This window comes from Diachasma alloeum, unplaced genomic scaffold (genome assembly GCF_001412515.2).
Source record: "Diachasma alloeum isolate Michigan unplaced genomic scaffold, Dall2.0 Dall_scaffold_00557, whole genome shotgun sequence".
In the NCBI taxonomy this organism is placed as follows: Eukaryota; Metazoa; Arthropoda; class Insecta; order Hymenoptera; family Braconidae; genus Diachasma; species Diachasma alloeum.
Window position 1 is genome coordinate 352,525 of NW_021680689.1, and position 24,787 is coordinate 377,311.

Sequence of the window (24,787 nt, forward strand, 5' to 3'; positions counted from 1 at the left end):
GTAAGTAGTTGGGGATTGGCCGAAATGGTCCCAGCAACATATAACCCGATTGGGGTGGGGGTAGGGGACGTCTGGGCAATCGAATAAAAGGTGGAAGGAGTGATTTCGCGCGTTGACCGGGTTCCAACAAAAAAAAAAAAAGTTGAAAAAAATAAGACATTTGCGGGATTTTTGTCAGTGAGAAATAGTGGGTTTTGTTGGTGTTCGAGTGGTTCTTCCGTCCAATATTTTAGGTTCACGGTGCGACATGTCCGTGATGGGCAAGGTGAGTTTTATACGAGGGGTTGGATTCGAGTTTTTTCGGGGGTTGTATGGCCGCCTGCCCGGCTGCAATATTTTTCGCGAATTTTTTTTATCAGCGGAAGGGGGGAACCATTTGTTTTGAATTTTTCTTGGGGTTTCTCGGGGTTCTTTTGACGTTTCGGAGGGGAGAACTGGTTTTTTTATTATTGTTATCGAGTCCTTGGGACCGCAATTCACGGTAAACAATGATTAATCGGAGGGGAAGTGATTGCTGAAGTGGGCAGTGGAAATTTCCGAAGATTTTATATTGAGTAGGAGATTTTTTTTTGGGTTTTGCGATGAGATTCTGGAATTTACGTCTGGGTAATTGAGGGCTTTTTGGATTTTCAGCCGGTTTTGTACTCTTACTGGAGGAGTTCCTGTTCCTGGAGGGTGCGGATTGGTAAATAAATCATCAGCAAATGAATTGAGTTGTGGACAGGCATATTATTTTTGAATCCCATTTTTTGTTGAATTCCTGGGCATCTCGAGAAGATTTGATTTTCATTTTTTCTCCATTTCTGATAGATTCCAAAATACTCGATCTTCATTCACCTCAGGAATTTCTTTGTAGCTCTCAGAATTCTCTCCGGCAAAAATTGTCTCACGACAATTATTCCATCTGGCATGGACTTCTAAATATTTAATTCGACAAATATTAATATGAATACTATCAATATTAATATGAATTACAATTCAACTTTCATCAGATTTTTAATCCATTGGAAACAAAATTCTACTGAAGAATTTCTTTCTGTTGCCTCAACAAAAAAATTGCCTCCACAAAATCAATCCCATTTACAATGCATTCCAGTGCCTTCATAAACCCCCAAACCCTTTATTTCAGCTTTAAATCTGAAAGAAATCCCGTACGACATAAAGCCCGTGAGTCTAGTAAAATCAGGTGGTGAGCAGCACTGCAATGAATACCGCGAGGTAAATCCAATGGAGCAGGTGCCAGCGCTGCACATCGACAATCACACGTTGATCGAGTCCCTGAACATAATGCAGTACCTCGATGAGACGAGGCCCCACCGGCCCCTCCTCCCCGCTGACCCTGTGAAGCGTGCACGAGTGAGGGAAATCTGCGAGGTGATATCGAGTGGTATTCAGCCCCTCCAGAACCTGGTGGTCCTCATCTACGTCGGTGAGGAGCGCAAGAAGGAGTGGGCGCAGCACTGGATCACCAGGGGCTTCACAGCTGTTGAGAAATTGTTGTCGTCGAGCGCTGGAAAGTACTGCGTTGGAGATGATATCACCATTGCCGACTGCTGCCTAGTCCCCCAGATATTCAATGCCCGGAGGTTTCACGTGGACCTCCGACCTTTCCCCACAATTCTCAGGGTCGATCGTCATCTCGAGAATCATCCGGCATTCACTGCTGCACACCCCAATAATCAGCCCGACTGTCCCCCTGAGGCCACCAAGTAGCAAGCAAGGCAGACCACTCTCTTCCTGTTCTAAAGGTTTTCGTAACTTTGGTCAGTGGAGGTGAGTGGTCGGTGGTGATCGTCGGGAGATGGAAAATTGAGGGGGAATATCTGGTTTTTAGAGTTGGGAAAAACCCTAAAGTTAACGGTTATTGAGTCAATGAGATTATTTTATGGTGGTTCACAGGAGAAATTGCTTCATTTGAACATATGAAATCTCTAAAAAATTATGGATTTGATTAATTTTAAAGAATTTATTTTTTCAGATCAGTATGAATACTGGTTTTAGGAAATGATATCTCTTTTTTTCTGGGGAAATAAAATCGCCATTTACTCATTGCTCAAAGAATACGCAATTCTTCCGAATTTCCAATCTGTCCAAAGGGAAAAAAGTGCAGTTGAACCAAAAAATCAGAGACAACATTTTTTTTACTACTGAAAAATTTCTTTTTACATGAGGGCTAATTTTGAGAGCAAATATTGAGAAATATCTCCTCTCAAGTCACTCGTTCTCTCAATAAATAAGCCATTCCCAAGAATTTATAATTGAAAAAGAAATACAATTTCAAAAAAGAATCAATTTCTAAAAATTTATAATTTCTCAAAAAAAAAATTGACTCAAATAAATTGAATATTTCCCTCTAATTTTCACTTCAATCAACGATCGAGCTCAAAACAATTGAAATAATCACCCGAGCAAACCCTCGAGTGATAATTCCAATTGTTTAAGCTGGCATTCAAGTGATAGAAATGTTGGCCTATTTTCTTATTTCTTCATTCACCAGTCTTACCTCCTTTATTTCACTCCAGCAGAGAAATTTTTGTGTAAACAAATGAACATATTTTTTTAATATTTACCGTGCTACCTATTTGACATAGGGTCTGTTGCCAGAAGTCTAAAGTTTAGTTTTTTATGGGATATTATTTTTTTTAGATTATTTTAATTGTTTTTGCTCGAATGAATTCTTCATTATTTGATTATTTAACAAGAATTAATTGATGCAAGCTGCTCAAACCATGCCTCAGGGCTCTTGGGGGATGGGAAAGTACAAAGATCTTCCTTAATTTCCAGTCTTCAAGGCAAAAAAACGCCAGTTGAATTTTATATTCATTTCTTTTCTCATTTTTTGAATTCAATTATATAAATTTACAATTATCTTAGCGTAACTGCCAGTCGTCAGACAAAAACATCTCCCATTAATTGCACGAATGAGATTATTTTCCGTCATTAGGTGAAGAAATCAGCACGATTAATTACGAATATTTCTTGATTTCTCTGAATAATCGGAACGTACAAATGCACTTGCGTTTATAACTGTAAATAACAAAGAATAAAACAAAATAACCGCAGAACTGATCAAATTCGGTGTCGAAAATAAACAGAAATGATAATAATTGAATATTGGATCAATGACTAGCATTCCCTACGCGATGATTTATCCATTAATTATCCTTTCGGTCGTATAAAATAGAGTAACAATTAGATACCAAGGGATTCGTAAAAGAAGAAAAAATGGATTATTTTCATTGTACGTGCTCGGGCTAGAGTCTATTAGGAGCAATAAACTCGTGAATCGTAGGAGTAATTTCCAAGAGTGTGTATGACGATAAAAAAAATGATCTTGAGCCTGTAAAAATATATGAATAAGTAAACAATAGGAATTCACGATATTGAATAAGGAAATGAATATTTTGTAAGTGAAAAAAAAAAGTGTAACTTGATGCTTATAGAGGAGGAAACAATAAATTCTGTGTCATAGAAATTAAATATCTTTTATTTGGCTCAACAAATGAATTAACTTACCTTCATTCTCCTAATATTTATCAATTTCAGAGCTGAGTGGACATGATTTTGTTTCCAAATCTGTCAGCACAGACTCGACATATTTTTTTTCAATAATGTATTTTTATTTTTTTCATATTTTTTTTTGTTTTCATAAAAAAATACATTCACTTAACTATTGACTAGTTCCGTTTGTCATCTCATAATTATTATTTTTTAAATTTAGTCTAGACTCTTCAATGGAATGCTCTAATTATTCGTTCTATCACTGGAAAATCTGGTGGGCGAAATATTTGAACAATGCAGATTCGTATATTTACAGTTCAAAGATATGTCGTTATAACTCGTGACAATTATTTATCTACAAATACAATGATAAGTTCGGTTTTATCAATTATTCTTTGATTAATTGCCATTAAATCTGGAACTTACGCAGTAATTTGTCATCAGTTACAATACATTTTGTACATTTCAATATTATTTTTGTACAATCAAACATCAGGAAGATGAACATAATAAACTGATCAGTGAAATGAAAAATTAATTACAAATGTCCCTGAAAAGCTTCCTGACTTTGATTCAATAACATTAGGATTTAAAAATTTTGCAAGAGAATGAAACAAGAAGACGAACTTCACTCAACAAAATTATTACAGCACAGTACATCGAAATAACGTCATCCTCTCATTGCATTCCCCCGGACAATTACAAAAATCAATAGCCCTTAATACTTAAAATCCTACAAAATATTCAACAACATTATTCCTAACACGTCCTCAGTAGAAAAAAAAACGTAAAAAAATGTCTGAAACGTTGATAGAGAGTTGAAGTTGGTGAAGAAGACGATTGAATAAAAAAAAACATGAAAAAATACGATTGATGATGTCATTCGGACCTAAAACGTTGATAAATGGAATAAAAAACATGGAGATAAAGATGGTGGCTGGGTAACTGGGTAATTGGTGAAATGAATAACAACAGAATGCATTTAATGAGCGATTGTTTATTATGCTCTTATGATCACTTGTCATACAGGTAACGATGCTTTTTGTTTTTCTTTAAATCTTTCTTTCTTTTTCATGAATGAAAATAGTTAATATATTATACTTTTTATTTTATAATTATTTAACATTGAATGAGAAAAAAAAAGAAGACGAGAGAAAAGGAAAAAAAGTAAATAAATGATGATACGTAATAACAATTCGTGTTGGATGCAAATAAATGTGTTAGAATGTAAGAATAATATTAGATTTCATTACTCGTTTTTTATCATTTTTTTTTGTTCAATAGTAACTAATTTTACAATCTAAACTCTTCTTTATAACAATTATCACCCCCAAGAGAAGATGTGGGCGCACGTAAGATGTTACAATGGTCTTGATAAAATAAATGGGGAAGTAATGGGAAATAAGCGGGTGCGTTTTGTTGGCTTTTTTAAATAAATTATCAAATTGTGATGGACAATTGAAATAAGGAGACAGTGAAATAATAATATCGTACCTGTATCGATCCTTAATTGCCGAAATAATTAACACCGAATGAACTCTCCTTATTTCAATCTACCATAGAAAAATTTTCAGTCGTGAATAAATAAAAGATTGTGATGTCTTAAACCCTTAATTTGTTTATTCAACTGATGTGTTAACTTTTATCTATGCACGACGTGACGATCTGACATGGATGATTGAAGAAAATAATAATAAAATAATTACAACGATGCACTTTTGCGATAAAAATGCGATTCAATATTTTGTTTCTCGTATCTCTACAATGATGATTATATCGAACCACTTGATTTTAATTATCATTTTCACCTCTTGCGAAGCATTTGTCTGGGTATTACAAGCGATAACATTTTTTTTAACACACGATTTCAAGTTAATCGAATGCAGAGGGGAAAAAACATGTGGACATTTATCGTAACGTTTTTGTTTATATCTATTGAAACCTTTCGACGGAATTTCATTTTGCGGATATTTCATTTCATGAGAGATTCTCGTAACACTGGCATTTATCATTTGTGCTTAACACTTCTCTATTTAATGCTAGAAAAAATGAAGGTTGTCGATGAAGGGTTCAAGAGCTATACATTTCCTACTCTTCGATCTAGTCCCAAAAACAAAACGACTGATGATTTTTCATAGGGATGAAATTCATGAAATTTAATTGAAATAAAAAAAAAATGGATTAATATCATTGAAATAACGTGAATTTTTTATTCGTTTTAGTGATACCGGGGAGTGGCGTGAGGCGAACGATACCGATAGAATCGTGACACACAAGTGAGTGCATTATTAATTTGTTTTTTTCTCATACTCTTTAAAATCGTTTTTTTTTTCATCCTGTTGCCTTAAATTACGGTTATAGCCAAAGGAATGTAAGGTACAATACTCGCATTCGTGACGAATGATTCCCTGGTTGGATGGCAGCCAGCTGCTCAATTTCGATATATCGTTATTATTTTCTCTATTTATAATTTAAAAAACCCTCGGGAGCATTCTGAAGATCAAAAAAACGAAAGAGGAGAAGGAAAAAAAAACATGAAAAGCACAGGGTCTTTAGTATTCTCTCAGCAATCTGTTCTGTATCGTTCCTTATTTAATGAACATTTTAATATATGTATTATCTCTGCGCGAGGTTCAACGTGCTCACACGTTATGTTTTTTCAACTCAATAATTCATCTTGTGTTTAGCCATTTATCTGTTTCCACTAAAACGCTATTTATGCATATACTTATACTCAACAAGGTACTTTTAATATTCCTTCATTTTTTTTAAATATTTAATATCTGTTTTATCCCCGAGCTGCTACTGCTACTTGTCTACCTCAACAACAACGATTTCATCCGGATTTATATATTGCATAATTCTTTTTATCATTATTTTTAAAATCCCCTTCACATCTCCACCTCAAAGCCCTCGATAAATCCTTACCCCCAAAATAACAACCTAAATACTCTATCTAAATCGACTTCCAAATGGATTTAACATTCGTACAATTTCTGTACAACCCTTCTCGCCGTACTTTTACACTTTGCATTCTTGATTTTATGAGGTCCTGATTACACTTCCCTTTGGACGTTATTAATTTATAATTTTCATTAACGCGAGTGATGTTGAATCTTATCAATTAGAGTGATGTCAATTTTAGGCGTAATTAATGCAAATTTTATATGAAAAAAAAATGTCTTTTCATCGAATCAATTGAATTATTAGTTTGTTTTAAATGATAAATAATTGTTGCTATTGTCAATCCGTGCGAGTATAATTTATACTTTTTGTGACACTTGTGATTGTTATGACAATGAAGTCATTAATTTAATCATGATTATGTGGGAGTTAACGGTGTAATGGAGGATTTACTCATGATTTTGAAATAGTGGACGTTGTTTGTTGAATTCTAATGAATTTAGCACCATTATCTAATAATCAAAACGAGGTGAACGTAATTTATCTATTTTCTCGAAATAAATAACTCATGATTTCAACAATGAAGTGGAATAAACTTTAACAATAACGTCACGTACATCAGTGATAATGGGAAGGGGAGAGGAAATAGTGTTTGAGTGCACAATTTTATGGCACAGTAATTTTAAATGGAGCATGACATGTTATTATTAATTACAAGCTATTATTTCTCTGTTTTTTTTTTCATTAATAATTCCTTTTTAACGTCAATTAAATAAGCATTTGAGCCACAATCGTTCGACAATTGTGGTATATATTCTTCTCATGATCTGTTATATGCATGTATATATATATATATCTATATATCTTTCTCTTTTCTATTGCAATCTATTATCATATTTCCCCTCAAATTCAATCGGCAACACTAGATTGAAAATGATTCAATGAATTCATGATGTAGCCTAGCAACACACAGCCAAGTTACGTGACCGAGTCACGCGTAATGGTAATTGCAATGAGGAAAAAAAAGCCCATTAAAAACCCCTAATGACAACGAATAACCAATGATACCAACGAAACAAGGAGAATTCGAGTGAAATGTCAATTGGCAAGTTTTTAGTCTCTTTTTTTTCCTCACTGCAGATGTTGAAAATTGATCGTTCCTTATCACGACATTTTTATACATAAACTAGTGCATCTTCCATGAGAACTCGAGGCGAATAACCAATTCCTACACACCTGTCCCTGTCTAATCACTCCCCAACGTGTCTCTAATGATTCAATTATCAATTACGTCATTTAAAATTATCAATTTAACAATTAATGTTCCCTAAATCGTCACCTCTAATCCAACATTTATAATGATGAGTTGATGAATAAATCGAGAGGAGAATTTATGCCACTACGTGTCCAATAATGATGAATGAACGGAGAAAAAAAGAAAAATATTTGACAGAATGAAACGACAAATTAATGGAAATTGTAAAAAAAAAAAATAGGCGAATTGCACGTTTGTAATCGATGAATTATCTCATGCCACTTGTTATGTATACATATATACATACACAAACAGTGTATGAATCTTCATATATTATAGATGAACATACATATCTTCTCTCTATAATTTATATTAATGAATATGAATATATTAATAAACCTTCGACACTTGAACGAATAGTAATTGAACGCGAATTTTCCTAATATACTTTGTATACGTTTAATATTTAATATATTTTGGCTAGTTTACATATATTAACATAATCATTATATATTCTTCATTTTCCATATATATTCTGTGGAAATAATCGCGTTCAATCGATCAATTAATGGCGTCTCTACAACTCTCGTTATGTTAATATTTTAATCTTTTAAACATTCAACAACTCGTAAGTAGCATAATTCACCAATAATGCTACATCACTCAAGTGTTTTACTCTATACGTATTATCTACCGTTCTCTCTCACGTTTGTAACGAGGTTAGTCGTTGAAAAAGGCTCATTTTGATTACAATTGGTAGAAATATTCAGGGCTTCATCAGGTTTTTATCCAAAAGAGAATCACCAAAGAGACATGCACAGACAGGCAAATGAATTTTAATGACTTTTTTTTCTTCTTTTAAAGCCATCAGATATTCTCGGGGTTTTTTTTCCCTTCGTCTCTCTCTTTCTCTCTCTTGTGCACGACATTTAGGACATTTATTGGTGTCAATGAAGCTACTTCACGTTCGCCATTTTGTTATTCATCACTCTCTTCAATTCTAAACTCCAATGGTTGAATATATTTCTCACACGACATTTTTAATGCTCATTTTTTTTTTCTTTCTTCAGCTATTTGTGGGAATTTATGTCTGTAAACACATCTCTTTGACGCTTACCTATTGAATTATGTTCAAGGAGACTCTGTTTAAAGAAGGAAAACCAGCTTCTCGGCATTCTCGGTTGGCGAACTCACGAGCCACGATTAAACGTGTTCAGTGTGTGTGTGTAATTATTCAACCATTATTGTTCAAACTGTGAATACTGTCAGGTACGCAGTAGAAAGCTCCATTTCCGAATCGTCCTTGCTCGTCGTACATTGCCTTGCCGTGAAGCTATTTTTCCTGCGCAAAACAAATTTGTCTACATTTTTCACACGACTATAAACAAATATTCTTTCAATGAATTCAAGACAATTTTTTTTTGTTTCCCTTTAAAAAAGTTCTATTTTCATTGATTAAACTACTTTCTCTTCGTACTTGACTGAAATACTTTAATCAATTTAAAAATGTTAAATAAAAAACGTCATATTTAATCAACAAATATCTTCAAAACACTAAAACCAAAGGCTACCTACGAGTTGTTAAATTTCATTTTGTTTAGTTAAATAAAAAATCAAGACTGCAAACGATTAAAGTTTCACTCCTAGTTTTTCACGAGTCAATGCATTCCCTTGATCAAATTTCACGCAAACAAAAAAATTATGAAAAACAGGATGATTTTTTATGGTAATCGCTAATTCATTTAAGACTCAGCAGTTGATAAGTGGATGATGCCAATATCTGTCTAGTGATTGATGAACCTCAGGTAACCCAAGTGTTTTTTTTTTATTCAAATTCATACCCTAAATCTAGTGTGATGATGCCCTTCGTACTTAATAATCAGATAAAAACGACTCGATTCTCAATCTCGAGGTGAATGTTCATAAAAAAATTATGATTATCTACAATTTGAATAATTACATCCATAAAATTGATTTGTTAATAAAACTCTAACAACGGGGGGGAAATAACGATTTCCCCACTTGGCTGGAGAAAAAAATCTAAAAAACCCTCAGTGATGGTAGACAATAAAAAAGAAACGAAATTGGTAACGATACAATTAAAACATGAATCATACTCTAAATCCGGGACGCAAGTATCAATAATGTCAGTAATCTTACCCTCGTGTCAACAATAATCTAATGAAACCTCATTATTCATTCTAATATAATTCTTTCTTCATTCCCTCCATATATCGTTTAATATTTCATATTTATAAATATACAAGTTCATTTGTTATTCATATTCGTTTTAAATTCATAATCATTTTTATATATATATTTTTTTGATGGAAATACGGTGAGCCAGCGCCTTTAGAACTCTTCGATAAATTGTACAGTGTCTGCATTTATATTTCTTTAAACTCTCATTGCCCTTCAGCATCGAAATTTTTCTGTGATTGAGTGATTAAAAACGATTTTTCATCTCCAAATAACATATCCCTCAATTACAGAAACACTTTAAATAACGGAATATTCTCATAAAACCCACGAACATCCACTCGATCCACAAGTGAATCTGAGGACTCTGGGCTCCACATCACATATCCCCTAGAGAAAAATTCTAATTCCTCGCACATCGTCTCCCCTCCCGTCCCCCTAAACTCGTTTTTTCATCTGAATAAAAAAATATTTCATCAGCCTGGAAATCTGGGAAACTCTCACTCGCCTAAATGACTTAAATCTGACGATTATTCTTCCTCCCAACGATTCAATAATTTTAATCTAGTGTGTCTGTATCAACTGGAATTCAAACACAAGAATCTGAAGAGTGAAAATAGCTCTCTCAAGTTTGTGCTTCGATCGAAGAAATGACTGGACTGAATGAGTGATTGAACCCGAAGAAATAGAGGGAAAAAAAATATATATGTATGAGGCATGAGAATCATGAATGGGGCAGGGCCAGCCAGCCTCTCGATAATAATATTTAAAAAAACCGTACGAAAGGAATAATCTGGTCAAAGTATCTTTGGTATTGAAAACCTCTGGCAGAAGAAGATAAATCTCTTAATAATTATAAATAAAATCTGTCCAACCATTCTCCGTCTTCACGAGCACAAAATTCATCATCGAAATAGACTCTTGTGTTATTTTGTTCGTTAAAGGTGTGATAAAGCCCCGCAATGTGGTGTATCACAGAACAATCGTATAGTAATCCTCATCAACGTATATATGCATGTTTAATATAATATATTAAGAATCTTAAAGTTTATAATTAAAGTGGCGATTCAATGGGTGATGTGGGCAATGCAACAAGCGCCTAGATGTGACTCAATTCATGAAAGAAATTCTCTGAGAGTATGTGAAGGAAAACGAGAAACTAAATGTTCACGTGTTAAATTATTGAATGGAAAATCCTCAAAACATGTATTGAAAATATTATTCTGGTGAATATATTCCATTCTTTTTGCAAGTGTTTTAATGTGAGAGAGAAAGAGCAAAGAAAAATTTATAAAATTTATCCCCAGGGATTTGTCAATTTCAATGATAAAATTTAGGTTTTCCATTCAATATATCAACACATCTAATTCCTCAGTAATCCAGTGGAATATGTGGATAAAATCCCTCCGTAAATATCTCAAATAAACTCATGATATATTTTATGATAAATATTGGAATCAATGTATCATGCCAGCAATGGCATTGTGACGCGCACGCTTGGCCTCCTCCTCGCTGATTCGCTGTTCAATGAGATATTGGGCTGTACCAATGGCATTAGGAAATCCAGTAATAGTGACAATACGATTTCTCGTACCAGGTGCAAACATTCCCTTTTTAGATATTTGTATATTAGCACCACTTAAGTGCTGAATCTCAATGAGTGAACGACCACCGGGTCCAAGTATAGCACCAACAATAACCTCAGCAATTTCTATATCTACTTTCTTGGTTTCCTTGCTGTTGATCTCGATTGTATTAGGGCTCTTACTTACGAGTGACAATTGATTTGTTCCAAGTCCAAATGAATTGTTGTTGAGATGTATTGCTGATACAGCTGTTGAATTTTGCCTGAATGCATCGAAGGGCTCGTATCTGTCGAGTGTGTTGCGAGGTGTTGGCGATGTTGATCCCATTGTTGGTACTGTACCAATTGGACCGAAAACACCACCATTGTTGTTGGAGCCATTTGCTGATGTGGTGCTGTCGATGGGATTGCCAAGGTATGACACACTCGAGGGCACACCTATGCCCATTCCCAGGATGTTGTACTTGGCGAGGGTGGCAGCTGCTGTGAGAATCTCGGTGGCTGCTGCCTCGGAGAAACCAGTGGTACGAAGGTGGAGTTTCAGGTGCTCCAGCAGCTGAGTTGTCACTGGGGCTGTGCCGGTCGTTATTGCTGCACCCAGGTTCAGGTTTAGACTGAGGCCTGCACCGTTCAGCAGAGATACTGGAAAATATTAATCATTTTTTTCATTTATTCATCTATTAATGAGTCACTTAAAGTCAATGAGTTGACGATTGTCAATGGATTTAGCTAAATTGACTCAAGTATAGATTACTTGTGAATTTAACTGTCCCTTCACCATCGTCTGATGAATAGAAAATAGAGAATTAATTGATTTATACCGGTGTTGAGACCAGCTGGTGACGTATAGGTTGGTGTTGTAGCTGGTGCCTGTGCATAGGGGCTCCCCGTTGGATTGTAATTGGCCACTGGACCACTGACATCAGCATAACTGACGTTGAGACAAGTACCACTCTGTGGATCGTCAGCAATCTTGGCTAGGATCATGAGAAGTGCATTGCGATTGTTCTCCTTCTCTCCAATGACGGTGATACAGCGCTCCTGGAGCGACAGATCCTTGGCCTTTTGGCTTATTTGTACGTACGACCCAGACTCCTCTTTAATCTGCTTTATGTAGTTCCCTGCCTTGCCTATGATCATGCCAGCGGTGCTGTTGGGCACCAGAATCTTCACCTGAAGGAAAAAATTAACAAGTTGTGAACAAAAAAATCCCAAGGGATCATCGATTCTAATCGATGAATTGAGGCTTGACGATGGAAATGATCGAGATCTTTAATCACCTGCTTGTCTCTCTCGGCTGTTGCCTTGCCCGAGTCAAAGTCCACCGTTGTTTTCACTGTTAAATCTGGCTTCTCGCGGATTTTCTCCATTATGAAGTCCATAACTTGCATTATGGCTTCGACACTTCCGGTTATTAAACAGACTCGTTCGGAAGTCCCTGCAAAATCCATTGAAATCGTTCATTCAATGATTAGCGAAGGGCATTGGGGATTTCCTGGTATTGATTTCCACAATTCCAATCGCCCATTTTTCATTTCAATTGCGCACAATTTTTTTTACACTTTCTATTTATGAATGAATGATAAAAAATTTTGAAACTCTTCGAAAAGTTATGTTTTTTTGTATAAAACAAATTTTGTTCGAGTTTTAATCGTAGAGAATTTTTTGCGGTTTCAAAACAATAATTTTTAGGGCGGGAAATTAATTATTTATAAATTATCTCTAAAGAAAAGTATTTGCAATTTTCTGATCATTCTGATTAGAAAAAAATTTCATTTCATTTCATAAAAAAATTGATGAATAATCAACATTATTCAGTAGTTACAGTTGTTTTATTTACAGAAATTAATAATTAAAGATGAAAGAAAATTGCACCTTTCAATCAGACCCAGAGGGTCTCTCGACAAAAATTCTGATGAAAGAAAAAGAAAGACTGACGTTACCTGGATAAAAATCGCGAGCCTTTGACATTTTGACCCTGGCCTCAGTGTCCTTTTGCAGTTGTGCAATGGTCTCACCCCCCTTCCCAATGATGGCACCAGCGGCCACCCCTGGGACGAGCACTTTGAGGTGATACATTCCATCTCCTCCTGTCGACAATTCCAAATGAGCCATCAATCCACCATCGAATCCCCAACAACTCTCTCAATCATCTCGTAAAATAAGCCATCTTCAACCTTCAATATCTCAAGATCGGCTGAGTGAATTTCCCCAATTTTTTTTTCGTTCCAAGCTATTTCTTCAGACTTCAAAATGAGAGTTGGCCCATCCAAATCGCGTCGTTAGGTCACGAGATATCGAAGATTAAAGAAGATTTATTTTGCTTCTCCTCTCGCTAAACCGACTCTCCCATCAATAGTCGCGATGAAATGTCACAATATCTCCATTTCATCCTCAATACCGCATTATCCCTGAAAAAACCCAGCAAAAACTCCCCGAGTCGCACGTGGAACTTGGAACCTGTCGCATTGCGCAACCCAGAAACAAAAAAAAGAAAAAAAAATCGAGTTACACCTTCTGCAAGAGATGCAGGAGAGCAGCGACTGTAACTGTTTTTTTTCGCTCGCAGGTGTTGCCCGCCCCTCCGCATACCCTCAGACGCCCTTGGAGCCCTCAGAAAACCCCTCAGGCCCCCAAAAAATCGAATATCCGGGGCTAAAGATCGTTCTCCCCGCAAACAGCTGTTTGACAGACGTCGCTCGAGCCCGTGCCTCCCTCCCGACCTTGACCTGCGACCTAGCACTCCCCCGAAACCCAAAAAATTCACTCACCACAGTTCCACATCCCTTCAGATCCCCGAGCACCTCCAAAGTCCTCGAAAAATCCTCAAAAAACCCCCAACTCCCCCCCACTCCGATCAAAATTTTAATTACGTCTTCCCAGGAGACAAATCACCCAGTGACACAGAATTGCGGAGTCACACAGCTGCCATTACCCCCGCCCACACAAATCCCTAACGTCAAAGTCAAAAATCGCCCATCGATGCTCCAAAACACAGACTCAACAACTCGCTCCAACCCTGGGTTGGCATCAGGGGGGAAAAAAAATTGTTGAAGATTTGGGAGACGTGGCAGTGACCGAGATAAGATAATCCCCCCCGGCCAAAAATTAAAAAAACGTAAACCTCGATCCAAAAAAAAACGAAGGGCGATAAGCAAGAAAATAAGTGCTCCGAAAGGATTTCGATTTTTCAACTCACAATTTGCTCCGAACGATCGACACAAAAACGGAGCAAACATATATATATATGTATATATATGTATACATCTGTGAATGTGCCCAACGAAAATCCAAGACAAAGGGTAAATAACGAGGGGAAAAGGGATAATTGTTTGTGAATTAATTCAATTACCTGAGCCGTAATGAGACCTTTTGGTCGCCCCGTTCTCCACGTCACAATCCAAGGGCCGTTTCCTCGAGTCCGCAATTTCTGGTGACGGACACGTCTCCATTCCCGAGTCAGCGGCCATCTTGAGATTCGTATTCCACACCACCACCAACTAATCCCCAAAGTACGTTCAGTAATCAACCGAGATGTGTGTTTTTTTTTTTCTCCTCTTTTATTCCCCTCAGTATTTCATGAGAGAAACGAAATAATGAGGTGTGGTAACTCAACACAAATGATTTTTTTAAAATCCTCTCTATTGAATCCCTCTGTGTCTCTCTCCCCCCAATTGTCAGCGTTGATGATTAGTCTCGTCGTTTTTAACGGGGAAATTGACGGAAAAACGTAACAAAAAAAACGAACGAGGAGAACACGGTGACACCAACTGGGGCCGGGGGCAAACTGCTGGGGCAATCTGGGTCTGGGCCTCGACACGGGTGTCCCAGAGACCAAGTCCGGGTTATCAAACACTCCCGAGGGTGCGTTACGGTCTCTGGCGCGCGCGGGAACAAGATGACAACAATGCCACTGGAGGGGGCGAGGGAGGGGTCAGGGGGGATGGGTGGAGGTGGCTTTTAGGAAGTGGAAGAGTGAGAGATTTTTTTTTTAGAATTTTTTCTCTCCCCCCGCGCGTTCTTCCTCTCGCGGAGCAATTTTTTTTCCGAGATCGGAGCAACGATTTTTTTTTCCTCCTCTTCTGTTGCTCAATTCCTTTTGGGGTCAAAGGGGAAAGGAGAATTTTCTTTTGGAGAGGGGGAACACTAGAGACGACTAGTGACTAGCCTGGGCTTGGGTACAACTAGTGTCAGTGGTTTTTGATATGAAAACGATGAAAATTCTCGAGGGGTTTGGGCGAGGGGGATTTATGGGTTGATGGTGTGTCCAATCGTATTGCTTTGATCGTCTCCCTTCTACTTCTCGCTACTCCTCCTCCGCCTCTCCTTCGCCGATGACACTCAGGGGGAGAGGGAGTGATTACGGAGTCGTGGGAGCAGGGACGTAACTAGGGAGTGCAGATGGGGCTCGGTGCATCGGGGGATTTTTTTTTCGGATTTTGGAGGAGGCGCAGGCCATTCGCGATGTCCCGGGGTGGGCGAGAGGGATGTTTTTAGGGTTTTTGGGGGTTGATTCTATTTTTGGTCGATTTTATTTTTTTTTTGAGGGGTTTTTGAGGGGAGTGGGTGGAGGGGAAGTCGACTCCGTTGCCAGGCGATTTTTCCACAACGGCGGATCGTCTATTCACTTTCGGAATCGATTTTTGAGGTTTTCTATTTGGAGTTTCATCAGGAAATGCATTCTCTATTTCACCATTTCTCTTTCGTTTCCGGTTTTTTCTTTAGATTTTATTTTATGGAAATCATTTTTTGGTGTTATCACCATTTTATTTGTTTATCGATGTTGTTGCGTGAAAAATTCACGTTTTCTAAATTTTATTTTACGGTTAAATTCCGTTGCTAGGCGATTTTTCCACAACGGTGGATCGTCTGGTCACTCGAGGAATCGATTTTTATTCTCTTAATTTTTTATTTCATTACGAAAATTATTATTCTCCAGAGGCTATTTTCTCAGCCTCGCCTATTCTCCTCATTTAATCTCATTTTGTAATTTTAGAAACGAAAGTTTATCCTCATTACCATTATCAATATTTTATCCATTCAAAGAGCACTTCCTCACTGAAAAATCCTCGTCTATTTATTTTAGAAATCGACATTAATATTTTTTACTCCTGAATTTATAATTCAATTCATATTCTCTCGAGACTTCTCCATTCGACTTTTATTCCTCTTCTCCATTAACTTTCTACTAGAAATTTTCAATTAATCTCCATAATTTCTATCAATTCAATTATTATAAATAAAATTGTCACCTCTTTTCGCCCAAAAAATGAATTGAAAAATTTTCTCCTGAAACTTGGAAAAAAATTCATCCGTCCCATTTCATTTTGTTCCACAACTTTTTCTTGTTGACTCCTCTTCCATGTCTTTATTGTTCCTCAAGCCCGCAGTCCCTCGCCTGAACTATCTTTGGGTCTGTCTACAACACCCAGGAAGTATTTAATATGATAGATGAATGCACGAGGGTTTTTATAGGTGTTGGGTACGACTGACATTCAGTAGTAACATTCGATGCTACAGCGTGCAATGCCACGTTGACATTATTTCATCTAATAAAAAAAATATTGTAGAATGGAAAAACTCGATGTGTCGTATTATCATACGATCATTCTCTCATTACTCCTCTCCTATTCTATTTTTAATTCCTGAGTCAATAGATGATTATTCACCGCGGAATATGAGATTCTCTAAAATTCCGTGGCGAAGCGGTAAAAAGATTCACGTCGACTTGGCCCTCAGCTGAGTTTTCGAAGAATATCTCGGAACCCAAGGGAGATGGCGAAATTTTCGTAATTATCTTTTTTGTAGAGTGAATTGAGAGCTACAAAAAAGGTTATGAGGAAAATTCCGCTATCCGCCTTAGATTCCGAGATATAAATTAAAATCTGACCGATAGCTAAATCTACTTGAACTGTTTTACGTTTCGCTCCTGAATTTTCGTCTCCAGACATGAAGTAAACGTCACGAACTTGAAGTCGACCCCCTTATTTCCCCGGTAATAGTTAAAAGTCCATTAACAGCAAATTATAATGATGCGGACGTCATTCCAGCCCATTAATGCATTCCAAAGCAGGAAATTCCAAAAACATGCAGATGCACCCATTTCGCTCCTGAATTGTCGTCTCCAAAAAATGGAATAAACGTCATGAGCGTAATAGTAGATCCCCTTATCTCCCTCTTAATAGTTAAAAGCCCATTAACAACAAATGAAAATGATGCGGATGTAATTTCAAACCCATTAATGCACCCCAAAGTGACCAAATAAATTCCCTGGACAACGTAAATTTCGAAAATTTCCAAAAACATGCACATGCACCCCATTAAAAATTGATTGCAGCCGTTAAAATTTAATAGTCGACCGTGACACGAATTAATTGTATTTTTATATAATGATAATGAAATTGTGACGGCATGGACTAGCAGGGAGTGTACACGTGTATTTATACATTCAACTGATGCTTGTGTATCGTTGTTTTTGATCTATCGATCTGTATTGCACATTTTACTCGTTGTATCTGCGATTACGTTCAATTACCAATGCCATAGGATTACATAACAAGTCGGATAGCTGGTCTAGATTGGAGATACGGGAGGCTCAAAGTGGTTCTTCGATGTTTCGTGATTTCATAGTTTTACACAATTAGACGATTTCATTCCCTATTTTCATTTCGACTTCACAATTTTATTTTTTATGTTGTATTTTACTCGTCAGATGTACCCCCTCGGTTTTTTGCATTTCGTTTCCTGTCCTCATAAAAGTTTTCAAGATATAAATAGTTTTTTTATTATTAAAATCCAGTAAACGAAGTGGTAAAACATTGGAAGTGCACTTGGCTCCTGAGTTTTCCGGAAATATCTCCGAATCTAAGCGAGATAACGAAATTTTTGTCTCTAGCTTTTTTGTAGCTTTTAAATTGCTCTACAAAAATGGTTTCGACAAAAATTTTGCTATCTGCTTTAGATTCCGAGATATTCACGGAAAACTGACCAACAGTTTCACTGCTTCGCTACTAATCAACTTTTTTCAATATTTTTTTGGGAAAGAATTTTAAACGTTAGAAAATCTTTTACTTTTTCGTTTTCTGAGTATGTGGGATATTTAGGAAGTCTTCTTTTCTAAAAAGACTTATAAATTAATTGCAAAAATGCAATGCTCAATCTCAAAAATGATTTTTTCTCAGCCAGTTGATCCATCAGACAAATGATAATAATTGCGATGAAAAGGTGGCAATCGCCTAGAGCTGAAGGTCACGAAACAAACGTACATTAATTATTCGCTGTAATGAGGCCCGGAGGACGCGAGAAAGATGAAAAAATTGATAAAAACGGGTGAGCGAGAGTGAACGAATGTCAGATGCATTGCAGCGTTGAATTGTCCTTGATGAGAGCTACAACTGCGTCTGTATGCGTTCCTAGACTTGTTTAGAGCTGTCGCAGCGGCGAGAAATAACATTCGAGTGAGAAAATCCAGGCGTCATGCCTGTAGGACAAGGACAATGCACTCTATAAGGTTTTTTATTCCCATTTTCTTGTTTTCCACAGGCTTTTTTACTTCCACTCGACAATTTCTTTTAGCGTTGAAAATCGAACTTGTAGTATTTATGAGCATCGATTCCAGACGAACACGAAACTATTCCTGAGTTATTTTCAAAGGCAGGGCCAATAGTGCCAGTGAATAGACAAGTTGTTTGAATAGTTCACAAGTTAAGTTTCGTGGAAGAAAAATTCTGTTTTCGTGTTGGTGCGTCTCTAGGCGGTAAATTTCATTGGGATTAGGATTGTTTGGGGCCTCCTGGGGAAATCTTCCCCCTCGCAATTTACATAACAACGATTTGCGATTGACAAAAGCCCGTTGAATCGCTCATTCGTCAGCTATTTCACGTACACATATTGTTGAGAGAAAATCCAATGCGAATGAATTTTTAATTTTTAATCAATTTTCCTGTTCATCTCCATTGTCATCAATATTCAGTTGGGATCAAGGGAAAAATGGGATTATTCGTCAATTTGTCATGCATTTATTTGTTTTCTCATTTTGAAGGTTGAAAAAACATGACGGAAATGAATATTTCACCGTTTTTTTTTCTGAAAAATTTATTTAAAAAATTGAAAATCCATTGATGCAACTCCAGATAATTTCGGGTCCAAATAATGAACTATATTCGGAGTAAATTTCATTGAAATTATGTTTGTTCAGAGCCTCAGGAGAAATTTTCCCCCCTCGCAATTTACATAACAACGATTTGAGATTGACAAAAGCCCGTTGAATCACTCATTCCTGAGCAATTTCACGTAGACAATATTGTTGAGGGAAAATCCACTACAAAGGAATCTTTCTAGTCAGCCCTCCCCCCTTCGATGACTGGTCGATGGTTATCGAACATGTGACGTGGCCCCCACTCCTGAAATCATTACACAAACAGCAGCTCAGATAAAACAGGGTGAGACAGTTTTCAATGAAACTTTAACGGATTTCAGATAGCGGATGTACTAGGCCGAATAGAATAAATGTTTATTCACATCCGAGATGATTTTTATTTATAGAATTTCGTGAAAAAGCAGAATAATTCCAAGACGATTCTAAACTTTTGAAATTTTATCGCGTTTCGCTTTGCTTTTCGTGTTTGTAATTTTTTTTTTTTTTCATAAAAAAAATGAAAAGAAAAACGAGAAGTCTTGCTCAATCGAAGGCTGCCTACCAGCATATCCCGTTTTTATTTACGACAGCGGTGTTATTAATTTGCATAATCGATGTTGCATTTGGTAATCATTGTTGGGTAACGATGAGTTTAGAGAGGATTTCGTAGGAAAACAGGAAAATACTCTCCATTTTCCCCAATTTTTCGCTCTTTCCCGTTCAATTTATCGATTTTGTTGAATTCTCCCGCTATTCTAGTCAAATCAGCGACCAAATTCGCCAAAATCATTTCTCAAAAATAATAATAACACTCTAAAACAAGCTGATTTTGCCCCAATTAATCCTAAAAATAATTGTTTTGTGTTTTTGAACTGTTTTATTTTTCCTGTTTTGACATTAAAAGTTTTCATTTTCCTCTGACGTAACCTAACCTGCAGTACCAGGTGACACGTGACGCACTCGGCTCCATTATCAACAAAACTCCAAAACGTATCAGTGACAAAACTCGTTACATAACTCCAGTGTCCAGTGTGTTCACAGTTTATGTTCGCAGTTATGCCTGGGACTCCAGAAATCTGGAGAATAGCCCAGAGGCTCTGAAATGTCGGAGTGACCGGCGATGGAGGACAGTAATTTGACTACTGTCAGGGTTTTATTGTTCGCCAAGGCACGTGAATTGTCTGGTGCCTCGGAGGATTGCATTGTAACCCCGAGGAAAGTATCTCCAGCTCAGTTGACCGACTTAATTGTCAGACAGTTTAATTTGGAAGCTATCAGGGATAATTTCATGCTGACAGTCAATTCGGAGTTCGTTTTGGACTCTGCGATTTTGGAACTGTCTGAGGGCGACGAGATTGCGGTGATTCCACCGTTGAGTGGAGGTAATTATCCTAGAGGCAATTAGAAATCATTTTTTACATTAAAAGGTGACACAGGAGATGATGAAGCGAAACGCGTCTGGTCGAGTCTCCAATATCTCTTGGAGGAGTTATACTAATGAACTAATTTTTTTTTTTATTTTGAGGGTTGAAAGAATATATTAAAAACGAATATAATTTTTTAAATTTCACTCAACAGATCTGGAGATATTGACAATTAAAAACAATTCTTTTGTAGAGAATTCATTATAAAAATAATTGTCGAGCAAAAATAGATCTCTTAAATTCTCAATATCTCCTAAACAAATGATGCGAATGAGATATTTTTTTTTTAGTTTTAAACCCTGAAAGAAACTCTTCAAGATGAAAGACGAGTTGAGAATTTTGACTCAGCCGCTCTTGAAGATGATTTTTTCCTTAAAAATTGATTAATGAAATTGCAGGTTAAAATGGAAGAGCAAAAATCGATAGTTCATCTCCAGAAGGAAAAATTGAACATAAATGACATCATCGAGGCTGTCACCTCCCCCTCGTGTGGGGCAATATCGACGTTCATTGGGACAACTCGAGATAATTTTGAGTCCAAGAAAGTAAAGAGGATGATGAATTATATTTAGAGCACTCGAAGGAGTAATTTGAAGCAAATTTATTGGATCACGTTCCCCTTTCAGGTACTGAAATTGGAGTACGAGGCGTACGAGCCCATGGCCCTGAAGGAGATGTCCAACATTTGCAAAAAAATTCGGGAGCAGTGGAATGTCCAGCACATAGCGATAATCCATCGTCTGGGAGAAGTGCCTGTTTCAGAATCGAGTATTGCAATTGCAATTTCGTCGCCCCACAGGCAGGACTCCCTCCAGGCTGTCCAGTTTGCCATTGATACAGTTAAATCAAGTGTTCCTATCTGGAAGAAAGAAGTTTACGATGATCAAGGGGCTGTGTGGAAGGAGAATAAAGAATGTGCGTGGTCGCATAAATAATTGACTTTATTTTTAATTTCTGTTGATTTTTCTTCCATTTTTTTATCTCTGCACTGAAGAACTAAAAAATGTTAAAAGTTTATAAAAGATGCTTGCATTAACAAAACACCTTTTTCATGATTACCAGAACAATAATTTTTTAAGTTAAAAGTATAACATTACCGTAACGAGTCGGAAGATAATGTAATGAATACTATTATCAATTTTTTTTCGTCTTGCAGCATTTGGATACTCATTAGCATGTAATTTGCTTCTATCAGTGTAACAATTCACAATAAATTCTACAGTTGCATGACTGTTTCTTTTATTGATAAGAATTTTAAACCTTGCAGTGTATTCTGCAGTTATATGACTGTTATTGTTACCAAATTATATATTTTCTAATGTTGAGAATAAACAAAAATTCCTTTTGAAGACTGAAAATAATTGTTTGTGTTGCTTTTAGGTCATAAGAACGTAGTTATCAAGTCCGAGCGCCTGGATGTCGATGATCCTGGTAGAAATGAGTCTGATCGTTCTGATAGAGTGAAGATCGACGTTGATCCTAGTCAGGTTCAAGTGAGGGCGAGCGCCGAGGAGTTGAGGCGAAGGATCGGCGCTTTTATTTCGAGAAAAAGAGAGCAGAATAATATGTTCAATATCCAAGAGTTCTGCAGCCACAGGTAATCATCTCCAAATTTAATCAATTCTTCATTTCCACTGATAAATTCCAATAATAGAGAATTAATTTCCATTTGTTATTTTACTTTAGAAATCTGAAAGATGAGAATGAGAGCTCGTGTGCTCGAGTCGATGCCATCCTAATTCCCCGAAAGGACTCGAAAAGTCACGTGAAAGGTACCATTTTGACGAGAACGTCAAGTATTCGAACTGTGTTTGAATACAGTTTGTTTGTTTAGTTCATAGAGTCTTCAACGCCCACGGTCCTCAAACAATGAAGCCCTCAGCTCTCCAAACATCACCAGAATTTCCCAATACCCCTGAAACTGTTAACCCAGTCCTCGACGAACGCCTGTCGAGTCCAGAGAAATTTCTTGGCATCGAAAAACCTGTTCCCAGGGATATTTACCAACGGATTAAAAATATTGAGGACAGAATTCGGTATTTGGAGAGTCTGTCACCAGAGTACAAAGACTTTTTCGTAAGTAAAACACCAACTAATGAAAAATAATTTGAAAAAAACACCAATAACAATTTAATTGATGAATTTTTAATTCTTAAAACTTCAAATTGTTGTGGAAAAATCGTTTTAAATCAAAATAATATTTTTTTTTAGACTTTGGGAGCTGTGGGGGGTCAGGACAGGCCCCAGAAACCAGTCAGAAAAAGGGTAAGCGTTCCCTAATAATAATAATAACAATAATAATAATAAAACAAACAAAACAGAATGTCTTACGAATCCGCGATATTCCAGTCACTTTGCAATTCCATCGAATGAATTTATGTTTTAGAAACATGCAAACCCTTCCCATTACATACCCCAAATACAGCAAACGCAATACCATTTTACCATCTGCGTACATTTGATCATAATCCTGTATACAATTTTAAAATATTCATGTTGACGATGGAATATTGTTGGTTCCACGTAGTACCTCTCTTGGAATATAATTTTATGTGATTTTTTTTTCTAATTTTTTTACAGACGTTTTCGAGTGCTGAATTGGATAATAAACTCGTGGAGCTAGAGGAGAAATACGCGAAAAAAGTGAGATGATCGTAATTACCTTGAAATTATTATTATTTTTTTTAAATTAAATCGAATGTAGATTATTCCGGATTTATTGGGTGGACTGGTCTCAATAATTCTTCGGAGTTGAAGGTGTTTTTGATTTGACATTTAATGCAATTTTCGATAAGAAAATTTTGGATAAAGAAAGATTAGGGATTTTTAAAGAATTTGATTATGAACATTTTATTATCACTAATGGAGAGTAATAATTGAATTCTCCAACATTAGAAATTTAGATTTTCAATGTTTAAATGGGAATCTGATGTTGAGGCGAAATGCAACAAAAAGAATTCCTCAAAACTCCCCCCAGAAATTCTTTATTGAAAAAAAATTAGTTATGCAACTAATTTTTAAAAAATAATAATAACCCCAAATAAAGTTACGCCCCTCCCTTTGACCCTCTTAACTCCAAATATAATAAAAACAATTTCCGAAGGACTTAAAAATCCTAAATTGATACAATTTTTCTCCTTCAAAAATTTCCTAAAACTATTTGTGCAAAAAAATGAATTATTTCTCTTAACTCCAAATATAACAAAAACAAATTCCAAACGACTTGAAAATCATAAATTAATGCAATTTTTCCGCTCCAAAAAATCCTCAAAACTCCGCTAAAATTATTTATACAAAGAAAATGAATTATTTCATAATTATCCTCTCCCCTTTGGCCCTCTCAACTCCAAATTAAAAAAAAACAAATTTCAAAGGAATCGAAAATCCTAAATTAATCCCCAAAATTATTTATGAAAAAAAAATAAAAGATTTCAGGTAAATGGAGCAAACTTTCTACAAAAAAATAAATCTATTTCTCCTCCCCCAGGGCCTCTCTCCTCGCGAATAAAACCCATGCAAAAATTCTCTCCTGACCTTTATTTTAATAATTACCCAGAAATTGAAGTAAAATCGATGAACAAAAGTTTCCACCAATCCCCGTGCATTTGCGCTTTTACCCCCGACTGTACTCAACCGTAGTTTGATATTCGACTGGTAGAGGCAGTCGCCGTCGCGCAACCAGACGGTATGGCCGTAATCGGTGGGATTTGTACCGCCGTAATTCACTAGATCGAACCTCGAACCCTATTTTTTTTTATTTATCCCCCCCCCCCCCCCCCCCC

At 36.5% G+C, this 24,787-nt stretch overlaps 3 protein-coding genes across 4 annotated transcripts; 2 read left to right on the plus strand and 1 right to left on the minus strand.

Moving 5' to 3' along the window:
- Positions 1 to 79: 79 nt before the first annotated feature.
- On the plus strand, positions 80 to 3,475 carry LOC107043248 (probable maleylacetoacetate isomerase 2). The gene is made up of 3 exons (XM_015264646.2): positions 80 to 265; positions 634 to 685; positions 1,130 to 3,475. The coding sequence occupies exons 1-3, from the start codon at positions 248 to 250 to the stop codon at positions 1,711 to 1,713; spliced, it is 654 nt and encodes a 217-aa protein (XP_015120132.1). The 5' UTR covers positions 80 to 247; the 3' UTR covers positions 1,714 to 3,475.
- LOC107043246 (RNA-binding protein Nova-1) lies at positions 3,472 to 15,611 on the minus strand. Of its 2 annotated transcripts, XM_015264644.2 has the most exons (6): positions 14,797 to 15,611; positions 13,388 to 13,534; positions 12,725 to 12,882; positions 12,266 to 12,617; positions 11,632 to 12,086; positions 3,472 to 9,002 (listed from the first exon to the last, which is right to left on the minus strand). In XM_015264644.2, the coding sequence occupies exons 1-6, from the start codon at positions 14,912 to 14,914 to the stop codon at positions 8,994 to 8,996; spliced, it is 1,239 nt and encodes a 412-aa protein (XP_015120130.1). In that variant the 5' UTR covers positions 14,915 to 15,611; the 3' UTR covers positions 3,472 to 8,993. The 2 variants fall into 2 exon arrangements, with proteins under 2 accessions (XP_015120130.1, XP_015120129.1); XM_015264643.2 differs by having other exon boundaries at positions 3,472 to 12,086.
- A 5,265-nt stretch (positions 15,612 to 20,876) lies between these two features.
- On the plus strand, positions 20,877 to 23,839 carry LOC107043255 (molybdopterin synthase catalytic subunit). The gene is made up of 8 exons (XM_015264658.1): positions 20,877 to 20,963; positions 21,404 to 21,550; positions 21,632 to 21,920; positions 22,386 to 22,602; positions 22,692 to 22,777; positions 22,840 to 23,081; positions 23,217 to 23,270; positions 23,586 to 23,839. Exons 2-8 carry the CDS (start codon positions 21,410 to 21,412, stop codon positions 23,655 to 23,657), a joined length of 1,101 nt encoding a protein of 366 aa, XP_015120144.1. The 5' UTR covers positions 20,877 to 20,963; positions 21,404 to 21,409; the 3' UTR covers positions 23,658 to 23,839.
- Positions 23,840 to 24,787: the final 948 nt, after the last annotated feature.

Coding starts and splice junctions, on each gene's coding strand:
- LOC107043248 (XM_015264646.2), top strand. Junction 686..1,129: donor TTCCTGGAGGGTGCGGATTG/GTAAATAAATCA, acceptor CCTTTATTTCAG/CTTTAAATCTGAAAGAAATC.
- LOC107043246 (XM_015264643.2), bottom strand. CDS start 14,914: ATGGCCGCTGACTCGGGAATGGAGACGTGTCCGTCACCAGAAATTGCG. Junction 13,535..14,796: donor AAGGTCTCATTACGGCTCAG/GTAATTGAATTA, acceptor AATTGTCGACAG/GAGGAGATGGAATGTATCAC. Junction 12,618..12,724: donor CAGCCGAGAGAGACAAGCAG/GTGATTAAAGAT, acceptor TTTTTCCTTCAG/GTGAAGATTCTGGTGCCCAA.
- LOC107043255 (XM_015264658.1), top strand. CDS start 21,410: ATGGAAGAGCAAAAATCGATAGTTCATCTCCAGAAGGAAAAATTGAAC. Junction 21,551..21,631: donor ATAATTTTGAGTCCAAGAAA/GTAAAGAGGATG, acceptor TTCCCCTTTCAG/GTACTGAAATTGGAGTACGA. Junction 21,921..22,385: donor GTGGAAGGAGAATAAAGAAT/GTGCGTGGTCGC, acceptor TGTTGCTTTTAG/GTCATAAGAACGTAGTTATC.